General features: G+C 42.1%; 1 protein-coding gene and 1 long non-coding RNA gene across 3 annotated transcripts in view; one reads left to right on the top strand and one right to left on the bottom strand.

The window, feature by feature from the left end:
* ARHGAP31 (Rho GTPase activating protein 31) overlaps positions 1–21,327 on the bottom strand; it is a 115,084-nt gene that overhangs the window by 42,101 nt on the left and 51,656 nt on the right. For both annotated transcript variants that reach the window (XM_082394613.1, XM_082394614.1), the window contains exons 2-3: positions 7,392–7,494; positions 4,963–5,107 (exon numbers count right to left, since the gene is read on the bottom strand). In XM_082394613.1, coding sequence (XP_082250739.1) covers positions 4,963–5,107; positions 7,392–7,494 — 248 coding nt within the window. The remainder of the gene's footprint in view (positions 1–4,962; positions 5,108–7,391; positions 7,495–21,327) is intronic.
* Positions 8,323–20,018, top strand: LOC309630075. Its single transcript, XR_014245410.1, has 2 exons — positions 8,323–19,076; positions 19,759–20,018. It is a non-coding gene; the product is annotated as an uncharacterized lncRNA (long non-coding RNA).

Here is a 21,327-nt window from a genome sequence, read left to right as displayed (position 1 = left end):
ATTGATAGGAGTTTTATATAATTAAAAATATTAATCTCCTGTCATCTTTATTGTAAATGTTTTCCATAGTCATTTGTCTTTTAATTTTGTTAATGTATTTTTAAATAGAGAAAACAATAATCTATATGTAGTTTAGTTTGTTAAATTTGTCTTTGGTGATTTTTTTTTTCCTTTGCTTTTATTCTTAGAAAGCCCTTCTCCACCCTGAAATTCGCTAAATGGTAAGAATGTAACTTGACTTCTCCCCTTTCCCAACACTTAGCCAATTTTCCTAACATTGTTTATAGAATTGTTCCTTCACCAGTTTGGGATGTTTTCCTTATTTCATATTAAATTATTTAATACCTGAGCCTATTTAAGAGCTGTTACATCTATTTTGAAAATAGTGTGGTAGTTCTGAGACAGAATGTTAAATCTTTACTTCCATTTACTAGCTGTACAAACCCAGGCAAAAGTCACTCGGAGCCTCAATTTACTCATCTGTAAAAGAGGCAATAAAACCTACTTCACAGAGTTATTTGAGGATTGAATGAAATAATATTTGTAATAAGCTTATCATATAGTAAGCACTCAATAAGTGGCAGATATCATAATTATTATTATTCTATTAATATTTTTCTAATTCTGTTATATTCCATTGAAATGTTATTCTACTTCAGCTGTGCAAGTGAGTTTAAATAAATCATTGTAAGAATGCGTGACAATGTAATAGAGCTGTTCCCATGTCCCTGGAGAAGGTTTGCTTATATTTTCATAATTCGTCACTGTGATCAAAGCAATCTACTCAATGATAAATTTTTCTACATAGTTAACATCACTAGGTCCTACGTATGTAGAGCTCAGTTGTCACAACAGAACATTTTTGTTTTATTTCTTAGTGTCACTAAACTATGTTTAAATACAATGTTAAGTTTTCTTGAGACTTGACGACCAGCGGACAATAACATTGCTTTGGTATTTTTTGTCGCTGTGGGAGATAGAATGATTAGCAATGTCAGGGAACACAAGTGGGGAGAGATCAGCATGGGTTTTCTTCTGAGCCTCTAAACAAGATCTAAGAAGAAACTTGTATTTCTCAACTTTCTAGACAAGAATTCCTATCTACCCCCATCTATCATAAAATGAAATTTAGTTAAATTAGACTCATTCAGTTAGTTAACGTGATGATATTGTAGTCTTATTCAAGGACGAAACTGTATACCGATAAGAAGACTAAAACTATGCAGAAAACAAACACGAAAGTCTTAACGCACAAATTAAAAGAACAGTAAGATATATTTTTGGTTGACTGAGATTGTCAAACAGTTTAACAAATTGAAAATACCCAGTGTTGGCAAGGCTGCAGGAAAAAGAACATTCTTGTCTCTCTACAGAACCATTTGGCAACATGTGACAAAATTTTAAATAAGCACTTTTTACTCAGTAAATCTTCTGTGATTTTTTTCATAAGGATATAAATAGACAAAAGTATAAAGATATATGTACAAAAATGTTCACTATAATGTTGTTTATAAAAAGCAAAGTGTTAAGAAACAAAAAGTCCTGGGACTTCCCTTGCGGTCCAGTGCTTAAGACTTCCACTGCATGGGGCATGGGGCATGGGTTTGATCCCTGGTCGGGGAACTAAAATCCCGCATGCTGCATGGTGCGGCCCAAAAAAAAAAAAGAAGAAAGAAAGAAACAAAAAGTCTAAATGTCCATCAGTAGGAAACTGGTTTAAGAAATCATTGTGTATATGAGAGAATACTCTGTAAAAATACTGCCTCCCTGTATTTGTTACTATGGAAAGATGGTCACATTGTTGAATTAGCACCATTCCAAAACAGCAATATGTAGTATTGAGGAACAAAAGTTGGGAGAGAGAACGGGAGAGACAGAGAGAGAGAGAAAGACAGAGAGAGAGATCTGTAAGGATGTCTCCTGAAATGTTAATAGAAAATATGCCTAGGACGTGAGATTTCAGGTGATTTATACTTTCTCCTTTATATTCTTCTGGATTGCTTTAATTTTTACAATAAAAATTTAGTTTGGTTTAGAAAAACAGAACACAACAAAAACACTATGCAAAGAGTAAAAGAATGAAGGAAATAACCCTGTGTTAATCGTAGTTGTCTTTGGTCTTTAAGAAGAGAGACCAAGGGTTCCTTTCTACTTTCCCCCATTTTCCAAATTGTCTTTTATTGAGGATGATTATTTTTATTGAGTATTGTATATCATGATGATGATGATAATCTGACAGACACATGAGACCCACAACCTTTCCTCCTGGTTCCCGGGAAAGACTCCTCTGTGGTTGGAGGGTCAAAGGCTGCCGTTATTAATGACTTAGCCATGCAGAGTGGAGGCTCATTTGCCTTCTGCCTTAGATCTCAAGGTCCTCTTAGATCTTTAAGAGTCCCCTCAGCTGGTTTACGCTGGCTTTTCAAGTGATCAACATTTATGCCCACTTTTGTTTGTTTGTATGTTTTGACCTAATTTTTTTTATTAAAAAATTAATGGGGGGCTTCCCTGGTGGCGCAGTGGTTAAGAATCTGCCTGCCAACGCAGGGCACACGGGTTCGAGCCCTGGTCCGGGAAGATCCCACATGCTGCGGAGCAACTAAGCCCGTGCACCTCAACTACTGAGCCTGCACTCTAGAGCCCGCGAGCCACAACTACTGAAGCCCGCATGCCTAGAGCCCATGCTCCGCAACAAGAGAAGCCACCGCAATGAGAAGCCCGCGCACCGCAACGAAGAGTAGCCCCTGCTCACCACAACTAAGGAAAGCCCGTGTGCAGCAACAAAGACCCAATGCAGCAATAAATAAATAAATAAATTTATTTATTTATTTATTTTTTAAAAATTAATGTATTTTTAGTGGATAAGATTTTGAAAGTTGGGCTTCCCTGGTGGCGCAGCGGTTGAGAGTCTGCCTGCCAATGCAGGGGACACGGGTTCGAGCCCTGGTCTGGGAAGATCCCACATGCCGCGGAGCAACTAGGCCCGTGAGCCACAACTACTGAGCCTGCGCGTCTGGAGCCTGTGCTCCGCAACAAGAGAGGCCGCAATAATGAGAGGCCCACGCACCGCGATGAAGAGTGGCCCCCGCTTGCCACAACTAGAGAAAGCCCTCGCACAGAAACGAAGACCCAACACAGCCAAAAAATAAATATAAATAATAAAAAATAAAAATAAAAAGATTTTGAAAGTTAAAGTATAAAGAAGCAGGGAAAACTATCTATAATCCCGTCATTGAAATAAATAGCTATTAATCTTGTGAACATCTTTCTTTTTTTTTTTTTTTAAATTTTCATTTATTTATTTTTGGCTGTGTTGGGTCTTCGTTTCTGTGCGAGGGCTTTCTCTAGTTGTGGCAAGTGGGGGCCACTCTTCATCGCGGTGCGCGGGCCTCTCACTGTCGCGACCTCTCTTGCTGCGGAGCACAGGCTCCAGACGCGCAGGCTCAGTAGCTGTGGCTCACGGGCCCAGCTGCTCCGCGGCATGTGGGATCTTCCCAGACCAGGGCTCGAACCCGTGTCACCTGCATGGGCAGGCAGATTCTCAAGCACTGCGCCACCAGGGAAGCCCGAACATCTTTCTTTTTAATCATGTCTTAATATACAACTGTGTACCTGCTTTTTCCAGTTATCATAGTGAGTGTTTCCCGGTATCACTGAAAACTCCTAAATCTATTTTAATGGTCCACACCCAATTTTTAAAAAGCATTCGTTTATCCCTATATAATTTCAAATTGAAGTACAGTTATATGCTCAAAATAAGTTCATTACAAGAGCCATAAGAAAGATTCCTTCCCATGGTTAGAGGCTAGATCTGGTCCTTACCAATAATTGCAACTCCTTCATAACCTTAATTTCAAACATCCCCTCTGACCACCCTACTCCAACAGTCTGCTGACCTCACTGGGATGAATGACCCATTGATCTACTTTTTCACTGTTACTCACCTGCCTTAGGCCTTCATTTCCCTTCTTATCTAGACAAAATTCTATGGTCAATTATTTCAATCACTCCCTTGCACACACTCTCATATCCCTCCTCCTCTTTTTCTAGCTGAGCCTCAACCTTGGTTAAACCCAACTCTTCACCTACTGTGCACCTCCCCACCTGCAGCCAAATGTCCAAGCCCTATTTTTAATGCTGTCTTTAAAGACATGCTCTAAGGGTGGGAGGGAGGGAGACGCAAGAGGGAAGAGACATGGGGACATATGTATATGTATAACTGATTCATTTTGTTATAAAGCAGAAACTAACACACCATTGTATAGCAATTATACTCCAATAAAGATGTTTAAAAAAAAAAAAAAAAGACATGCTCTAAGCATTTATTCTCCTTTCTCATTTTCCTTTGGGGACCCTATTTGGTGACCATACAGCTGCTATATAGGTGTTCTGCTCTTGCCCATCCATCCTCCACCAATCCAACTCACTGGCCTAACCTTCACTCCCTCTCGGCTGCTTTTCCCAGAATCTTTTCTCTTCCCAGCTTTCTGACCTCTCTGTTGACTTCTGTTTGTTCTCTCTCCCTTCTCTACCCACCTACCTCTTTGTGCAACCCCCAAAAGAAACACAGAAGGACTAGCCTGAAATGAATTAGCCATGGGGGTAGCATCTGGAGCCTCAGGTTCCTGTCCTGCTAGGGGGCAGAGTGACCTTGGGCCAGTCACTTCATTCTCTGGTTCTTAGTTTCCTCCCTATATAATGACACGCATTTGGTTACATAAATGTGGAGATGATTTAACCCAGTTCTTACACACAAACAAACATGATTCTGAAAATTTAAGAAAGGAAAAATTTAGCAAACAGTCCCACTACCCTACTTTCCTCACTATACCATCCTACTTCCATCACCAAGATAATGGCAACCATCTGGTGAGTATTATTACTGTAATTTTAGTGCTGAAACTTTCCTTGGCCCATCCATGCATCCCACCCAGTAACCATAACGGAAATCCAAACACTCACCGTGAATTTCTCATAGAGCTCATAAGTCAGGAGGGGGTTGGGCAGCTCCCTAAAGTAGAGCTTGCAGAGGGAGCCCACACAGTGGATGTCCTGGAGGTACACTTCCCTTGTCAGATCTGGACATTGATCTGAGCCAAACTCTTGCCTGAAACAACACAGACAGAGACATAACAATCCCAGGAACATGTGTTCCATGTCAGCAGCTACTTGGCTGCTTAGGGGGGTAAAAAGACCCTAAACTGCTGATTTGACCATATTTTTGACCTTGATTCAAAAAGACCTTCTATTTCAGGCACAAGGAAGCTATAGGAAAGATTTCCGCTTCAGGTCTGGATCTTCCCTGCAGAAGCTGCTGTAATTAGAAAGACATAATCCCATTCACAAATGGATTTCCCATGGCATTCTGTCTGTAGTCTCAATTATGGACAGTGGGGAAATATGAAAACAATTTTCCAAAAACCCTGTTGAGAGTTCAGTTTTTCCAAAATATTGTTTTAAATGAACTTCTCTTTCTTGGAGGAGAGACCAAAACCAGGGTGAGTCAGATTGTTATCGTTCACGTCCACATATTCATGTCAGCAAACTTGTTTTATCTGGAGACTCAAACTCAAGGTTTGAGAACTTCAATCAACTCCTCTCTCTTTGATGCTGAATGGAAACTTCTAGGCTGCTTGATAGTGACTCCCACAGGACAAATGAGCTCATAAATATCTTCTTAAACCATCTATGGTGGGGTGTTTGGGAGCATCATCAGATTCCAGGCCTCATTTCTAATTAAAAAAACATTTACTAACAAGGTTACATGAATATACTGCCTCAAATAGTATATATACTTACAAGTTAAGAACCTATTTAAAAGATGATAAATCTGAGCTTTAATGCAGAAGAGAAGTTAGCTTTCTTGAGAGTATTCATTTGGTCAAACATGTAGTGGTGACAAAGTCAACCGGACTCTCAGAACCAGCATCTTGAAACAGCTTGCTGCCCATTCTCCTGTAGTCGGGTTCTGCCCCTTTAATAAAGGGAAGGGAAATCCCTGATGCTGTCAGAACCTGACAGGAACTGAGTGAGGCCTTGAAAAGAGAACCATGCAATGGCCTCAAATTCATAGGCATGTGTTTTTCTTACGAGGGCAGAACACAAACAATCTAGAGCTTATTCATTTAGTTAGCCAGAAATTTCCCTTGTCAAGGCTAAGGTCAGTCCTTAAGTGAAAAAGAATTGGCCATTGTCCAAATGTCCTTCCACGATACCAGCTACTGTGTGGTATGTTTCAGAGCTAAGAGTAAACCGTTAAAAATACTTGCTGTTGAAACTCTGAAAAATGTCACATGAGTAAATTAGTGAAATGATGTAAGCACATAGATTTAAAAAAAATTTTTTTTTTACAAAATTTTTTTTTTTAACAAAAAACCTTTAGCTGCAATAAACCAGTTCTTTTTTTTAGCAGCTATCACTTCTCTGGGAGTAAAAAGAATGTTTTATTCCTTTGGTATAGTTTCATGACAATTGAGATTTGAGGAGGAGGGGCAGAAAACTAAATAGGAAGAAGGTAAAAAAATGAATTACCTGCACAATGTAAATTTTACATATTAATCTTGTAACAAGAATGTTTTACTTGAAAAGTCTACATTTGTAACTAAAGAATATATAATAAATATATTAAAGTATGTTCTTTTTGTATTAAAGAACAATATTCAAAATACATAAACCTATTCTTTTAGTCATAGAACAGTACATATGTTATATATAATGTATATACTCTATATATACACACTATATACACTCCCTTTATTTTACAGATATAATACATATAAAGAAGATTAGTGTCCTCTTAATTCAGTGTGATAGAAATTTCTTCCAAAAAATTCTAGGATGCATTTTAGAATTGTTTAGGATAAATCCATAGAATTGGAAATAGTTCCTCTATCAATAATTTTAAAAGTACAGGCATCAATTAGAGAAATGCACAATCATGCAGACTTCTGATTTCTCGACCAGATGAAATATCAAATGTTGAGTGTGTGCCAACAGAAAAACTCAGGATGACCTGCAAGTTCTGAATACCATGTAATGGGGATCTGAGCTGTGGGTAGGCAAGTGAGTAATAATAAATAATTTTTTCCAACTTGCAGTTTAAATCATTTGAGTTCAGTTGAATCCACCTAAGAGGGATAAATCTGTTGCAAAACATAGGAACAGATGAAAAGCCCTCAGGAGTTATTGTTGGAAAGAATTATATCAGACTGGAGAGCTTCCTGATTAGATTAAGAAGAGTTAGGCATCTGAAAACATCAGCACTTGATCTTCTGCCCTGCCATCCTTCCCTCAATCCCTTCAGTTTTTAATACCCCCAACACCTGCAGATAGAGGTATGAACAGAGGAAGGATCAAGGAAGAATCCTTTGGGGGGCTGTTCTTTGGCTTACCTTAGCCGTTGTATGTTTGAGGTGACTCCTGAAAGCCGATAAATTCCATCCACAATGCCATGAGTCTCTATAAATTCTGCACAGCTCTTCAATACATATGGAACTATGCAAAGGAAAAGAAAAAATAAAGTATTAGGGATAAGTCTGACTGTCTTTTAAAGATAGCCTTTTAAAAATCCAGGTAACTTCAAAGAGAAGTAAGTATGGAATGCATATGAGCTACAAGTGGAAACAATTAACTTGTAAATGGTAGATGATGTTCTTTGATATTTAAAAAAAATCATAGGGTTTTGTTAAAGTTTGGAAAACCCATGTGTTTTAAGAGTTAAGACTTTTTCTTTTTTTAAGAATTTGTAAAATATGCTAACACTTAGATTTTTGAAACCATCAGTGACCTTGGAAATCCCACAACACAATCTCCTCATGTCACTGGTTCTCCCAGTGTGGTCCCTTGACCAGCAGCACCAGCATCTCCTGGGAACCTGTTGGGAATGCAAATTCTCAGGCCCCACTCACACCCACTGAATCAGAAATTCTGGAGGTGGCGCCCAGCAATCTGTGTCTTAAAAAGCCTTCTAGGTGACTGTTATGTGATAAAATTAGACAACTCTTGCCTAGTCTACACATGAAGAAACCAAGGGGCAGGTAAATTTATTTACCTCACTCAAGAGTACTTGTTGCTTATGAAAAGTAATTAACACCTGGAAAAATGCTTATGATGTAGGTAGGTAAAAGAAGAACAAGGCACAAAATCAAATATACCCTGTGAATTCAGCTATGTTTAAAAAACTGCAAAGGGAAGAAAGATTGGAAGAATATCTGCCAAAATATTAAAGGTGATTTAAAGGTGTAAGTGTTTTTTTTTTAAAGGTGAGAACCTCCCCCCCCCCCCACCCGGCACCACCACCACATGGGTCAAACCAGTCATTGATAGAATGGACCTCATATAAGGGACCAACATGGCCTCTCAAATTCCTGACACTCCGGAAGTCCAGTGCCTGGGTAGAAGGGTCTGGCTATGCTGTTCTCTCCTCAGGGCTGAACCTGATCAGCCCAGCCAGCTCAGTGACCCAGAATGGCAGCCACAGGCCTTCTGGATGGCATGGAGAGAGTGGCAAGTCACTTGTCACTTTGGTCTTTGGACAGATCCACCGGAGGTCCCTCTGTGAGAGTGTTGTAGATGGTCTGGAACCACCAAAGCCTTGGGTGCTGAAGTCCTCAGGCACAGAGGTGGTATGGGAACTCCATGAACCAGGGCTTGGGCTGGCACTGTGCTCACTCCCCCAAAACATACTCAGTCCATTAATGCCTTGGATGAGACTAAAGCCAATCCATTAATGCTTAATGCACATGATCATACCCACACACAATACTAAGCTGGACTGGACCTTTACATGAGTCGATACTAGGTGTTCAGGCTCAACATTCTTCCTGGATTCTCTATTACCATACTTTCTAAACAACTCCCCCATCATTTCCTTCAACCACTAACTATCATTTTAGGTGCTGAGTAAAATTCATCATATTTAAAGTATTCCACCCACCTCGCAAAGGCTGTGCATCCCCAGAGCCTTTCTTCTCCAGGACACATCCATGTTTTGCCCCTGTCATTCATGACCAACTAGTGGGAAGCTTCTTAGTTACCCAAGGTGGAAAGAGGGCAGGAAGTGAACTTGGGATTGGAAATATTGAGGCCAGAGACCACAGAGGTGGAACTATTCCCTGTGAGTGAATACGGGGTAGGAGTGGGTGTGATGGAGGAGGGGCTGTGAGTGTGGGCAGGGGTCCAGAGCCCCTTCCTGGCTTCAGTTAGAAAAGCTATACTTTGATCTATTTTATGAAATAGGGTTCTTGGTGAGAACGCTATTTATGCCTCATGCCTCTAAATAAATTTTATAAATAAATAAATAAGCAAACAGAGTTCCCATGCTTAAAAAGGCTGTATTGTTTTAAAAAAAAAAAATCCCTATTGTGCACAGTAGGTCGACTCTTTCCCAACCCCAACAAGATGTTGTTCTGTAACCTGCCACGCAAGGTCATGGTCAAGAGCACAGGTTTGAATGCCAAACTGCCTTTGTAACCTTGGGCAAAATATGCAATAATTCCATTTCTTAGTTTCTACATCTGTAAAATGAGGATAACAGTGATATTAACCTCATAGCTAGGATTGAAGTAATACTTGTAAATACTTAGCACAGACCCTGGCATATAAGCAGCATTCTACAGTGACAGTTATTTCTATTTGAAGCTTCTATATGATGTAAATTTATCATTTGTGAGATTCAGTCTTGGTGAAAACAGTTTGCTGCCTCCCATCTGACAGGCAGTTGGGGTAGAGCTGACCAACCTCTTACAAGTCAACACTCACCTCCCTATTCAGAATGGCTTTTGCGTCCCTCTCTGGTTGAGGTCACTTTTCTATGCACTGAGGTGTACCTTCATAATACAAAGGCAGCAGTCCTGACCCAACAGTGTACAGATTTCGTTAGCAGTCTTGGAACTGTGCTTGACCTTGATGTGTTTCACAGTGTGAGTCTGTACCAAGGTATATGGCTGTTGCACGGCACAGGTGGCCTTGAGAGCTCGGAGCATTCCCGAAGAGGACTCAGAGACAAAAGCCTCAGCCTCAAAGGGCTTCTATAAGGAACACTCCACAGACGGGCAGTGCAGGGTCACAATCTGTCCTATCCCATCCTCAAAGACCCACCTCCCAGTACCATGGCTCTCAGTTGTATAAACTCAGGCTCCGTTTGTTTTAAAGGTGAGGAAAACACATTCCCGGATGGAGCCTCTGCCATAAATTTGGTACAGAGGCCCCAGAACCTCTAGTCCACAGCTCTGTTTAAACAGGAGGCAATATTAAAACAACCCAAGGGAAAAGGCCATGGTCCTGGTCCCTGAGGCGTGTTAGCTTTCTTGGATTCTTGTCTTGGGCTGAGTTGGAAGACGTAGGAATTCTCCATCGTACTCAGTAAATGAGAAAGGATCCACTTGATCTCTGTAATCATCCAGCTCTAGAGCCAGAGCAGTGGTTCTCAGACTGTGGTCCCTAGATGAGGTCCAGCAGCTGCTTCCCAGGTGATTCTGATGCATGCTGAAGTTGAAGAACGACTGTCTAGACCAGAGCTTCTCATATTTTAATGTGGATACAAACCCCCGGGATCTTGTTAACATGCACATTCCAATGGGAGGGTGGAGGGGGGGAGTCAAGAATTTGCATTTCTAGCAAATTACCAGGTAATTCAGATACAGCCAATCTGCAGCCCATACTTCGGGGAGCAAGGCTCTAAAGGTAATACTGGCTGGTGGTGTTGCAGGGGCTGCCAAGAGTATCGTCTCAAAGTCTCAGAATTCTTTAGACTGTTGTTCCTGGGGCCCAACCAAATTGGGGACACCCTAGGATTCTGGACAGGATAGAAGCTTGATACAAAATGGCTGAGTAGGTATAGATGGAAAGAAAGCCTCCATTGCCTGTTTAGGTTGCTATAGAAGGTTTGAGCCATAGAACTAGTTCTGTGGGATTTATCATGGACCCAAAGAACATTAAGTCTCCTCCTACAGAGGTACACACAGTTGCTGATTATGATATAACATTATGACTTCTTTGAATTTTCGCACTGATGGTTCTCTAAGTCCCTTTTTTGTTTGGTTTGGTTTGGTTTTTCCTGGAGCAGCGATCTTTAACTTTAACTTTTAGTCGGAGCACAAGATAAATCCTGAGGTGGTTTCTGACAGAAAAGAAGGCTTTGCCTTTGATTTATGCTTTACAATTTACAAAACGTTTTAAAGTCCTTTGTTTCATTTGGTCCAACTTGGTACAACTAAAAGTCATTTTATACCATAAATAACGTGGTGGTACTTCTTTCCTCAATTCCAAACTTTTTCAAGGGTTTAGGGCAGAAAAGGCCAGCAATCAAATCATTTCTCTGAATCCCCCCAGAGGCAATGCCTGCTAAGCTGCCCCACTTCCCTGTATGGCTGGAATCTGATCAGATCTGGAGATGGAGATTGGAACAAACACAGTTTTATTTGATCAGTTATGTGATCATGGCAGCCTCATTTTTTCACGGTGCAAATTGCATTTGTGTTTTAGGGAAAAATGGCACGCCTCCCACCCCATTCTGGATTTTTGTTAAGGTCCTGTACTGGTCATATTTCATTCCCTCTCTGGGTCCTGCATCCCTAACCATCAGGGTAAAGTCTAGTGGTACATATATACAATGGACTACTACTCAGCAATAACAAGGGATGATATAGCATATGGGCGATAGAAGCCATTCTATAGAAGAATACATGCTATATGATTCCATCCACATAGAACTCAAGAAAATGCAAACTAATTTATAGTGGGAGAAAGCAGGGAAGAGGCAGGAGGCAGGAGCTGCGGAGGGGCCGAGGAAACTTTTGGGCATGATGGATATATTCATCACCTTGACTGAGGTAATAGAAAGGACCAAGGATCACTGGTGGATGAAGAACTGATACTTGCAGGGGGAGAGTCAGAGAGAGACAAGCCGCTGAACAGGGAAGAAATCTTTGAGAATCTCCTGCTGTGCACAGGGGAGAGAGTGAGGGCTTCAGGCAGCTCTGCTGTGCTGTGAATAAGCCTGCTCTACTACAGCATTTTTTAAGAGATGAAGTAAAGATTTCAATCACTTTTCTATTATTTCTGGTTGTCAGCAGAGAACTTCCCAGCTTTCCATTCCTCAGGAATCTGTCATCACAGTGGCTCCTGTACCTTCTCCCTCTGCCAGCTCCTGCTCTGTATTTCTGTCCCCTCCTTCCTCGATCCTGCAACTCCATGTCTCCTGCACCTCCATGTGTCCTGCGCCTCCATGTCTCCTGCGCCTCCATCTCTCCTGCGCCTCCATGTGTCCTGCGCCTCCATGTCTCCTGCGCCTCCATCTCTCCTGCGCCTCCATCTCTCCTGTGCCTCCATGTCTCCTGCACCTCCATGTGTCCTGCGCCTCCATGTCTCCTGCGCCTCCATGTCTCCTGAGCCTCCATCTCTCCTGCACCTCCATGTCTCCTGCACCTCCATGTGTCCTGCGCCTCCATGTCTCCTGCGCCTCCATGTGTCCTGCGCCTCCATGTCTCCTGTGGCACGCTCCTCCCAGCCTCTGTGGGCCTTGGCTTGCCTGAGGGGTCGCTGTCCTCCTGCAACTCTCCCTCTTTGATTCTTCTTTCTCCTCCCTGTTTTAACCTCTTCTGTCTTCCTCCTGGCCTAACGTAGAATTATAGAAAAGTCTGAAAATTCGTGGTGTTTATTTTTTAAAGTATAATGTTCTCTGTTCTTTACCAAAAGCAAATTAACTGCTTTCCAATTTTCCAAGGAAAATTGTTTTTTAAATATGTCAGGATTTAGCCTGTCCTCCTTGGAGTAAAGTTTCTTTTTCTGTTTCTCTAAACTTTAAAAAAAATTGAGATATAAATCAAATGTCATAAAATTCACCCTTTTAAAGCACATAATTAAGTGGTTTACACTATATTGACAGTTAAGCAACAATCACGTTTCAGAACATTTTCATTATTCCAATTCTAGAACATTTCTATATCTACAAGGTTATTCATTGCAGCAATTTTTGTAATAGCATGAGATTGTTCATCAATAGGAAGCTATTTATATAAATAATGGAATATCCATATAATGGAATACTATATAGTCATCAAAAAGAATGAGGAAACTTTCATGTACTGATATACAGCAGTCTCCAAGATATATTGTTAAGCAGAAAGAATGAGGCACAGACCAGTGTAATGGTATACGAGCATTTGTTTTTTTTAAAAAGAGAGAATAACAGAACAGCTATACAATTCCTTTGTATATGCATTAAATATCTATGGAAGGATGCACAATAAAGTGATAACTTTAGTTGCCTATGGGAAAAGAAACTGGGAAGCTGAGGCCAGGGCTATGAGTAAGAGGGAGACTTCTCATTGTATACTCTTCTATACTTTTGAGTTTTGAACTATAAGAATATATTACGTTTCCCCAAAACTTTTCATTAAAAAATCCAATTCAGCAAATACTTATTGCAAACCTGCTCTTATCCAGCACTAAGTGCTAGGTGTTGCCTGAACCTACGTCATCTCCATCACTAAGTTGTGAGCTCTTTAGGGACAATGAGGATAGTTCTGTCTCATTCATCTAGAATAGCCTTGAAAACACAAGCACTTGAAATGTTTTGCTAAACAAGGGATTGGTCATTACTCTCCAGATGGGTTTTCAGTCCTCCATTGATATCTGGGTCCTTCAAAGAAGACAACACTTTTTATGTGCCAGGCACTACATGAGGTGCTTTTTTTTCTCTCTCTCTCTCTCTCTTAACAGCATTCTCCATTCTATAATCATAGCCAATCCACAAAAGACATAAAATTCTCCATTTTGAAAATGTGAAAGCTGATTCTCAGAGAGGTTAGGCAAGTTGCCCAACATCACACAGCTAGTAAGTGTCAGAGTTGGGATCCAAACCTAGGTTTGTCTGACTCCAAAGCTCATGCTTTTTTCATGGTACCACACTGAGGAGGAAGTTTAGAAAAAGCCCCAAGCTACACCTACCTGACTCAAACCCTCCCCATCAAGAGGGCAGATCCCATGAGTTAGTGGCCAGGTATGGAAGCACCATTTAAGGAGAGCTGTTTGGTTCCTTGCCCTTGACTACCCATATGCCTGAAACTCTACCACTGTGGTCCCTACCTTACTGTGGTGATGTCTTTTAGGTGTTCAACACCTACTGATTAACATCTATTTTTAAGTTCCTTTTGAAAAAGTTACAGAAGCAATATATACTGATAAAAAAATGAAAAACACTTCCTGACTTCAAGCCATACTATAAAGCCATAGTAAACAAAACAGTATGGTACTAGCATAAAAACAGAAAAGAAGATCAGTGGGAAAAAACCGAGAGCCCAGATATAAACCCAAGAATATATGGTCAATTGTATTTCACAAGGAAGCCAAGAATACTCAATGGAGAAAAGACAGTCTGGGAAAATTGGTGCTGGGAAAACTGGATATTCACATGTAAAAGAATGAAACTAGACCTGTATCTTATACCACTCACAAACATTAACTTGAAATGAATTAAAGACTTATATATGTAAGACATGAAACCATGGAATTCCTAGAAGAAGACATAGGAAAAAAGCTCCTTGACATGGGTCCTGGCAATGATTGTTTTGGCTATAACACCTAAAGCACAAGCAACAAAATCAAAAATAAACAGGCAGGACTACGTCAAACTAAAAAGCTTCTGCACAGCAAAAGAAACAATCAACAACATGAAAAGACAACCTATGGAATAGGAAAAATATTTGCAAATCATGTATCTGATAAGGGGTTAATATCCAAAAGATATAAAGAAGTCAAACAACTCGATAGCAAAAAACCAAATAATCCAAATAAAAAATGGGCAAAAGATAGACACTTCTCCAAAGAAGATATACAAAAAGCCAACAGATACATGAAAAGATGCTCAACATCACTAGTCATTAGGAAAATGCAAATCAAAACCACAATGAGATATCACCTCAAGTTAAAATGACCATCATTAAAAAGACAAGAGAGAAATCCTGGCAAGGATATGGAGAAAAGGGAACCCTTGTGCACCGTTAGTGAGATTATAACCTGGTACAGCCACTATGGAAAACAGTATGGATCCTCAAAAAAATTAAAAAGTAAAACTGCTATATGATCCAGCAATCACACTTCTGGGAACATATCCAAAGGAAACAAAACCACTAACTTGAAAAGATATCTGCACCTCCCAGTTCATAGCAGCATTATTTACAATAGTCAAGACATGGAAACATGTGTCCATCAAAAGATGAGTGGATAAAGAAGCTGTGGCAGGGACTTTCCTGGTGGCGCAGTGGTTGGGAGCCCGCCTGCCAATGCAGGGGACACGGGCTCGATCCCTGGTCTGGGAAGATCCCACAGGCCTTGGAGGGACCATAAGCCCGTGCACCACAACTGCTGAGCCTGCGCTCTAGAGCCCGCCAGCCACAACTACTGAGCCCGCGTGCCTGGAGCCCATGCTCCACAACAAGAGAAGTCACTGCAGTGAGAAGCCCGCGCACCGCAGCAAAGAGTAGCCCCTGCTCACCACAGCTAGAGAAAGCCCGCACACAGCAACAAAGACCCAGTGCAGCCAAATAAATAAATAAATCTTAAAAAAGAAAGAAGTTGTGGCATATATATACAACAGAATAATATTCAGCCATAAAAATAAGGAAATCCTGCCATTTGTGACAACATGGATGGACCTTAAGGGTATTATGCTAAGTGAAATAAGGCAGAGAAAGACAAATACTGTATGATCTCACTTATATGCGGAATCTAAAAAAAACATGAAGCTCATAGAAAAAGAGATCAGATTTGTGGTTACCAGAGGAGGGGGTGGGGGAGGTGGGGAGCAGGAATTGGATGAAGGTGGTCAAAAGGTACCAGCTTCCAGTTACAAGATAAATGAGTACTAGAGCTGCAATGTACAGCATGATGATTATAGTTAACATTGCCGTACATTATATACGAAAATTGGTAAGAGAGTAAATCCTAAGTGTTCTCATAACAAGGAAACATTTTTTTCTTTCTTTTCTTTCTCTTTTTTTTTTTTTTTTAAATAAATTTCTTTATTTATTTATTTTTGGCTGTGTTGGGTCTTCGTTTCTGTGTGAGGGCTTTCTCCAGTTGTGGCGAGCGGGGGCCACTCTTCATCGCGGTGCGCGGGCCTCTCACTATCGCGGCCTCTCTTGTTGCGGAGCACAGGCTCCAGACGCGCAGGCCCAGTAATTGTGGCTCACGGGTCTAGTTGCTCCGCGGCATGTGGGATCTTCCCAGAGCAGGGCTCGAACCCGTGTCCCCTGCATTGGCAGGCAGATTCTAAACCACTGCGCCACCAGGGAAGCCCTTCTTTCTCTTTTTATTGTATGTATATGAGATGATGGGTGCTAACTAAACTTACTGCGGTAATCATTTCACAATAGATTTATGTAAGTCAAACCATTATGCTGTACACCTTAAACTTATACAGTTGAGTATATCAATTATATCGCAATAACACTGGGGAAGAGAAGAATAAAAAATGAAAAAGATACACAAATATAAAGAGCAAAGAGTGACTGTCCCGTTTACACAACCCTTCACCATCTCTCAAATGATAAAAGACACACACACTGAAAGGCTAATAGTATGTTTTTGCTTTTCCATATTCTTCATTTTGCTTTTCTGAATTTTCTATAATGAGGGTGAGGTAGAAATAATTTTTTTTAAGAAAAAAATAGGTTTTTAAAAAAACAACTTTCGTTAAAGAAGCCCAAGGGCTTTCTAAAGTTAGGGAGGCAATTTCTATGTGTGTTGAAGTCCTTTCCAATGACCCTGTGAGGTAATTACTCCTTGTTAAATAGAAGTATTTGCCTAACCTGCTGGCCTGGTGTGACCAAGGACCAGCTCTGCTCCACTGCTGGGTGAGGTTCCTGATGGAAGACTGTATCCTGGAGTCCCCTCCCCTCCTCACTTCCAGGGTTTCAGATGCCAAATCAAGTCAGCTCTTTCCCACAGAAGTGCCCAGGCCCTCCCTCTGCTCCACACCCTGACTCATCCCAGCTGAGCTCTCAGGTCTCTGTCATCCGTACACCCACTCCTCCCAATGACAACGATTCTCCTTCTACCAAAGCAGATGTACCGCAGGGCTATCCAGCCCAAGGGACAAAAAGGTGAATAAGATCTTTGCCCTCTAGAAGCCAAGAGGGAACGGACGATTACTGTGTACCTACTACGTGCCGACCCCTGAGCGCTACACTTTCATGCATGATTTGTACCCAGTGCAGTCCTCACAACCACTTTCTGAGGAAGGTATTTATCTTTGCTTTGTAAATGAGGAAATTGAAGCCCACAGGTATTAAGTAACTTGGCCGGTATGAAACGATCAAGCAAAATATGTTAAGGGCCGTTGAGAGGCACAGAAACGTGACAGAAGTTCTTCTAAAAGATTACACAATGGTGGGGGAAGTCAGGCAGGGCTTTTAGGTGTTGAACAAGAACAGGAAATTGTGTACATTATAGAGAGCTGACAGTATGAGAGGGACCTTGTTAGAGAGGGCTGAGGCAGGACCCTCACTCCGGGGCCGCACGACGCTGTGAGATTGATCAGTGGATAAAGGAGGACGTACAAGGCTATGCAATAAGAACTCAGACACTGGTTCCTAGGGGGTGATTTGAGATGCTGTGATGTGATAAGATACAATGTGATGCAATTATATACTGTGATACATGTAGAAAGCTTAAATAAGCTTCCGGCATATAATAAGCACTTTGTAAACATCACTCACTTTCTGATGCAGCTAGAGCAGGGAATGGTATAAACAAGGTGGGAAAACAAGAAATAATGTGGTGAATTCCAGGAATGCTGACTAGACCAGTCTGGTGGAAGAGAAGGTAAATTCAGGTAAATTGGAGTTTTGACAGCCTAGGAAGACTGCATTCTATCTTGAGCTCCACTGCCAAACAAATCTTTCTAAAACACTATGGAAAAGCTCCCCTATTCCAAAACATTCACTGGCTTCCCATTGCCCTTAGAATAATGTCCAATCCATGCAGCTGCCTCAGTAGGGGTAACCCTGGAATTCTTCCCTTCAAGGGAACAGGCTTTTGAGAAAGGTGGGTGGAGGAGGGGATAATATTAAGGAAAAGACTTGCCGCAAACATATCGATCCAACAAGGGAAAATAAGGTGTCCCTTTAGGGTCAGTGCAGAGGACCTCGAATGCTTTGCCGAGGATGAAAGGGGAGGTGAGAAGCCTCACTCTTTTCTAGTTGCTTCCGAAAATTTCTTTAAGAAATGTAAGTGCCTTTGTGACTCAAAGATAAAAGGCTGGTTGAGGGCAGTGAAATATCTGGGACCACACATCATCAGTTAATGAGCGAGTGGAAACAGCCTAGGAGGGACTGTGAAAGGAGCCTCCGGGGTGTTTTGGGTTTGGGGGAGGGGAGGGTTGTGACCACGAGGGAGGGCAGAGCTGACTGGGGAAACCAGGTGGGGTGTGATGAGGTTACACAGAGAACAAACCTGGAGAAGCCCTCACATGGCCTTGGGCTTAGAGCTGGCCCTGTTCACCTGGTACACAGGAACGGTGCAGAAAATGTCCCTTTGCTGAGAATGTCCCTTTTGTCCCTTGCTGAACATGGAGGCTGCTAGGCTTTGTATAATTTATGAAAACTTTTTTTGGCTCGTGCTTCCTACTGTCTGACTTTGCTCTCAGGGGAGTTGTCGGGCAGACATCACTCACTCCATAAGGCTGCTTGCGGATGCCAGAAAGCTCTTTCAGGCATGCCCCAGCACACTCCCAGGCCCAGCTGTGAGCATCAATTCCCTTATCATTGCCAACAAGTCGTTTAACTCCTCAGTAGAACTGCGTTAAGACCACAGTCAGCTTGGATCACCCAATCAAGATTTTATTTCCCGGACTAACAGACCCTCTCTTTCTTGCCACCTACTCCTTGAGATGCCACGGATGGAGGCTCTTCTGCAGTGATGGATAAAGAGGATGGCCACGTCTGCCTCCAGAGAGAGTCCCAGAAGGAGAAGGGATGGAGCTGAGCAGGTTAAAGAGACAAAACAGGGAAAATAAACCAGCTTCTTGAACTGTATGGGTGACTAACACCAATCATCTGAAGAATGAGGACAATGTAAGTTTTTTTCTCGTCTGAGTGTGTCCAGGCCATTTTTTTTTTCTTTTTTTGCATGCCTTAGTAGGTGGTCATGGGATGCACTAACCAAATGCTATGTGGGGTCCCATGCTTAACAATCATTATTTCATTTAATTCTCACAACTCTGAGGTGTAGACATTACTATTCCTATTTTATAGATGGAAAGCTAAGGTTTGGTGTGCTTGGATGGCTTGCCCAAGGTCAAACAGCTAGTGGCAAAGCTGGGGTGCAATTATGAGTCTGTCTGAATTCCAAGTTCATGCACTTTCCAGTATGTTTTATAAGCCTAACCTCCACACCAGGAAAACCCAGGCACAGACCAGGCATGGGGAAGACCAGAAAACCACAGAAAGCTGAGCTGATTTCATGTCTAAGAGCAACTTGATGACAGAGAAGGACTTAACAACAAGGAGTTAAGGAACCTGGGTTCTAGTCCTGACCTCCAGGTACTAGATTTCAGACCTTTGAGGAGAGTAACTGTGTTCCTCTCTGAGTTGCCCGCAGGTGACTCACAGGTACCAGGTGCTGGGTACCTATCAGTGAAAGCAACATGAACCAGCTGTATATCCTTGACCAAAAAAATAGCTACTACCAGCCTCAGATTTTCATCTGCACTAGGTTCAAGTTCTGGATCTAGACGATTGCTAATGTTCCTTCCAGGTCTAACATCCCATGACCTGTGAACTTCCTGGATGAAGCTGGGGAGAAGCTGGGCTAGAAATGAAGAAGGCGGATCTGACTTCTACCTGCAATGTTCAGGTCTTCGCTCCTACTGGTTCTGGTTTTTATCTAGGTCTTCTAGGGCAAAGCATTGGCATTCTTTTTCGTTAGTTTTGGTTTTGTATTGTTAATTGACTCCCCAACTTGTCCCACCCATAAGAACAGAAATTTGTGTTAAATAAATATAAACTTCAATCTCAGGAGGTTTACACGTATCTCCTTTGGTATGGCTGGACTCCTATTAACCCCAGTGCTATTTTGATTATTATGGAGCCTGGAGTCCTCCAGGGACTTGGCTTTAAATGGTGCTGAGTTCATCTGAAGGTACCCACCCCCCCCCCCCCCCGACTGAAGGGACCGTGCCCTGAGAGCAAGAAATACCTTCCCTTGCTTATTGTACCTTCTGGTTTCCTGGGAGGCTTAGCTTCCTAATGGTTTCCAGACCTGTGGCACCATGGGTTCTTTTCATTTCTGTGTTTTCCTAAAATCATCTTTGCTAATGAAAGATGGGGAGCGTTTAGAAAAACAACTTCCTCATTGGCCTGCTAGGCCTAAGTGAAGAACAGACAGGGAGCGCTTATCAGCTCCTCTGGACACCCCCTCCCAGCGTCCTTTCATTTCCTGCCCAATATTCCCGAGCCACAGGCAGCCATTGTTTCGAGAACCGCTCTGCTTGGAAGCCTGGGTACTGCGGCCTCCCAGAGCTTCCTGTTGTTACAAGGCCCCGCTTTCCTGCTGAAAACAACGGCACTTCCCTGGCTGTGTAACCCTTTTGGGGCAACTCATTTCTTCCATGAGCTTGTTCCGTGCTTGCAAATACTGGATGCTCATTAAATTTATCTTATTTAGCGTTTTCTTTTTTCTTAGTATACAAGTACTGCAAGTAGAAAAAAATGTAAATACAGATGAGCAAAAGAAAAAAAAAAATCACCAAATCTCACCCTCTTCTATTAGAACTTGAAACCTCTTTAGTGTTCATGGTTTATGACTATTCATCAACATACACAGAATTTACCCTGGACCCAGGGCCAACCATTCCCAGTGGTTGAAACGGAGGCAGGGAATCCTGCCTAGAAACCAGCCTCCTGGAGGTTCTCATACATTGGTGTGCAAAAGAGGCTCTCAGCAGCTTAAGAAACGTGCAGCTTCCCAGAGATTCCCCTGCAAATTCTCGGGACTACTCTCGGAGAAACTCTGAAAGAGATCCTCTTAAAAAGTTTGTTAAGGGCTTCCCCTGGTGGCACAGTGGTTAAGAATCCGCCTGCCAATGCAGGGGACACGGGTTCGAGCCCTGGTCCGGGAAGATCCCTCATTCCGCGGACCAACTAAGCCCGTGCGCCGCAACTACTGAGCCTGCGCTCTAGAGCCCATGAGCCACAACTACGGAAGCCCGCACGCCTAGAGCCCGTGCTCCGCAACAAGAGAAGCCACCGCAATGAGAAGCCTGCGCACCTCAACGAAGAGTAGCCCCCGCTCGCTGCAACTAGAGAAAGCCTGCGCGCAGCAACG

Source organism: Balaenoptera borealis, assembly GCF_965194805.1.
Source record: "Balaenoptera borealis genome assembly, chromosome: 5".
NCBI lineage: Eukaryota > Metazoa > Chordata > Mammalia > Artiodactyla > Balaenopteridae > Balaenoptera > Balaenoptera borealis.
This window is presented reverse-complemented; position numbering and strand designations above follow the sequence as displayed.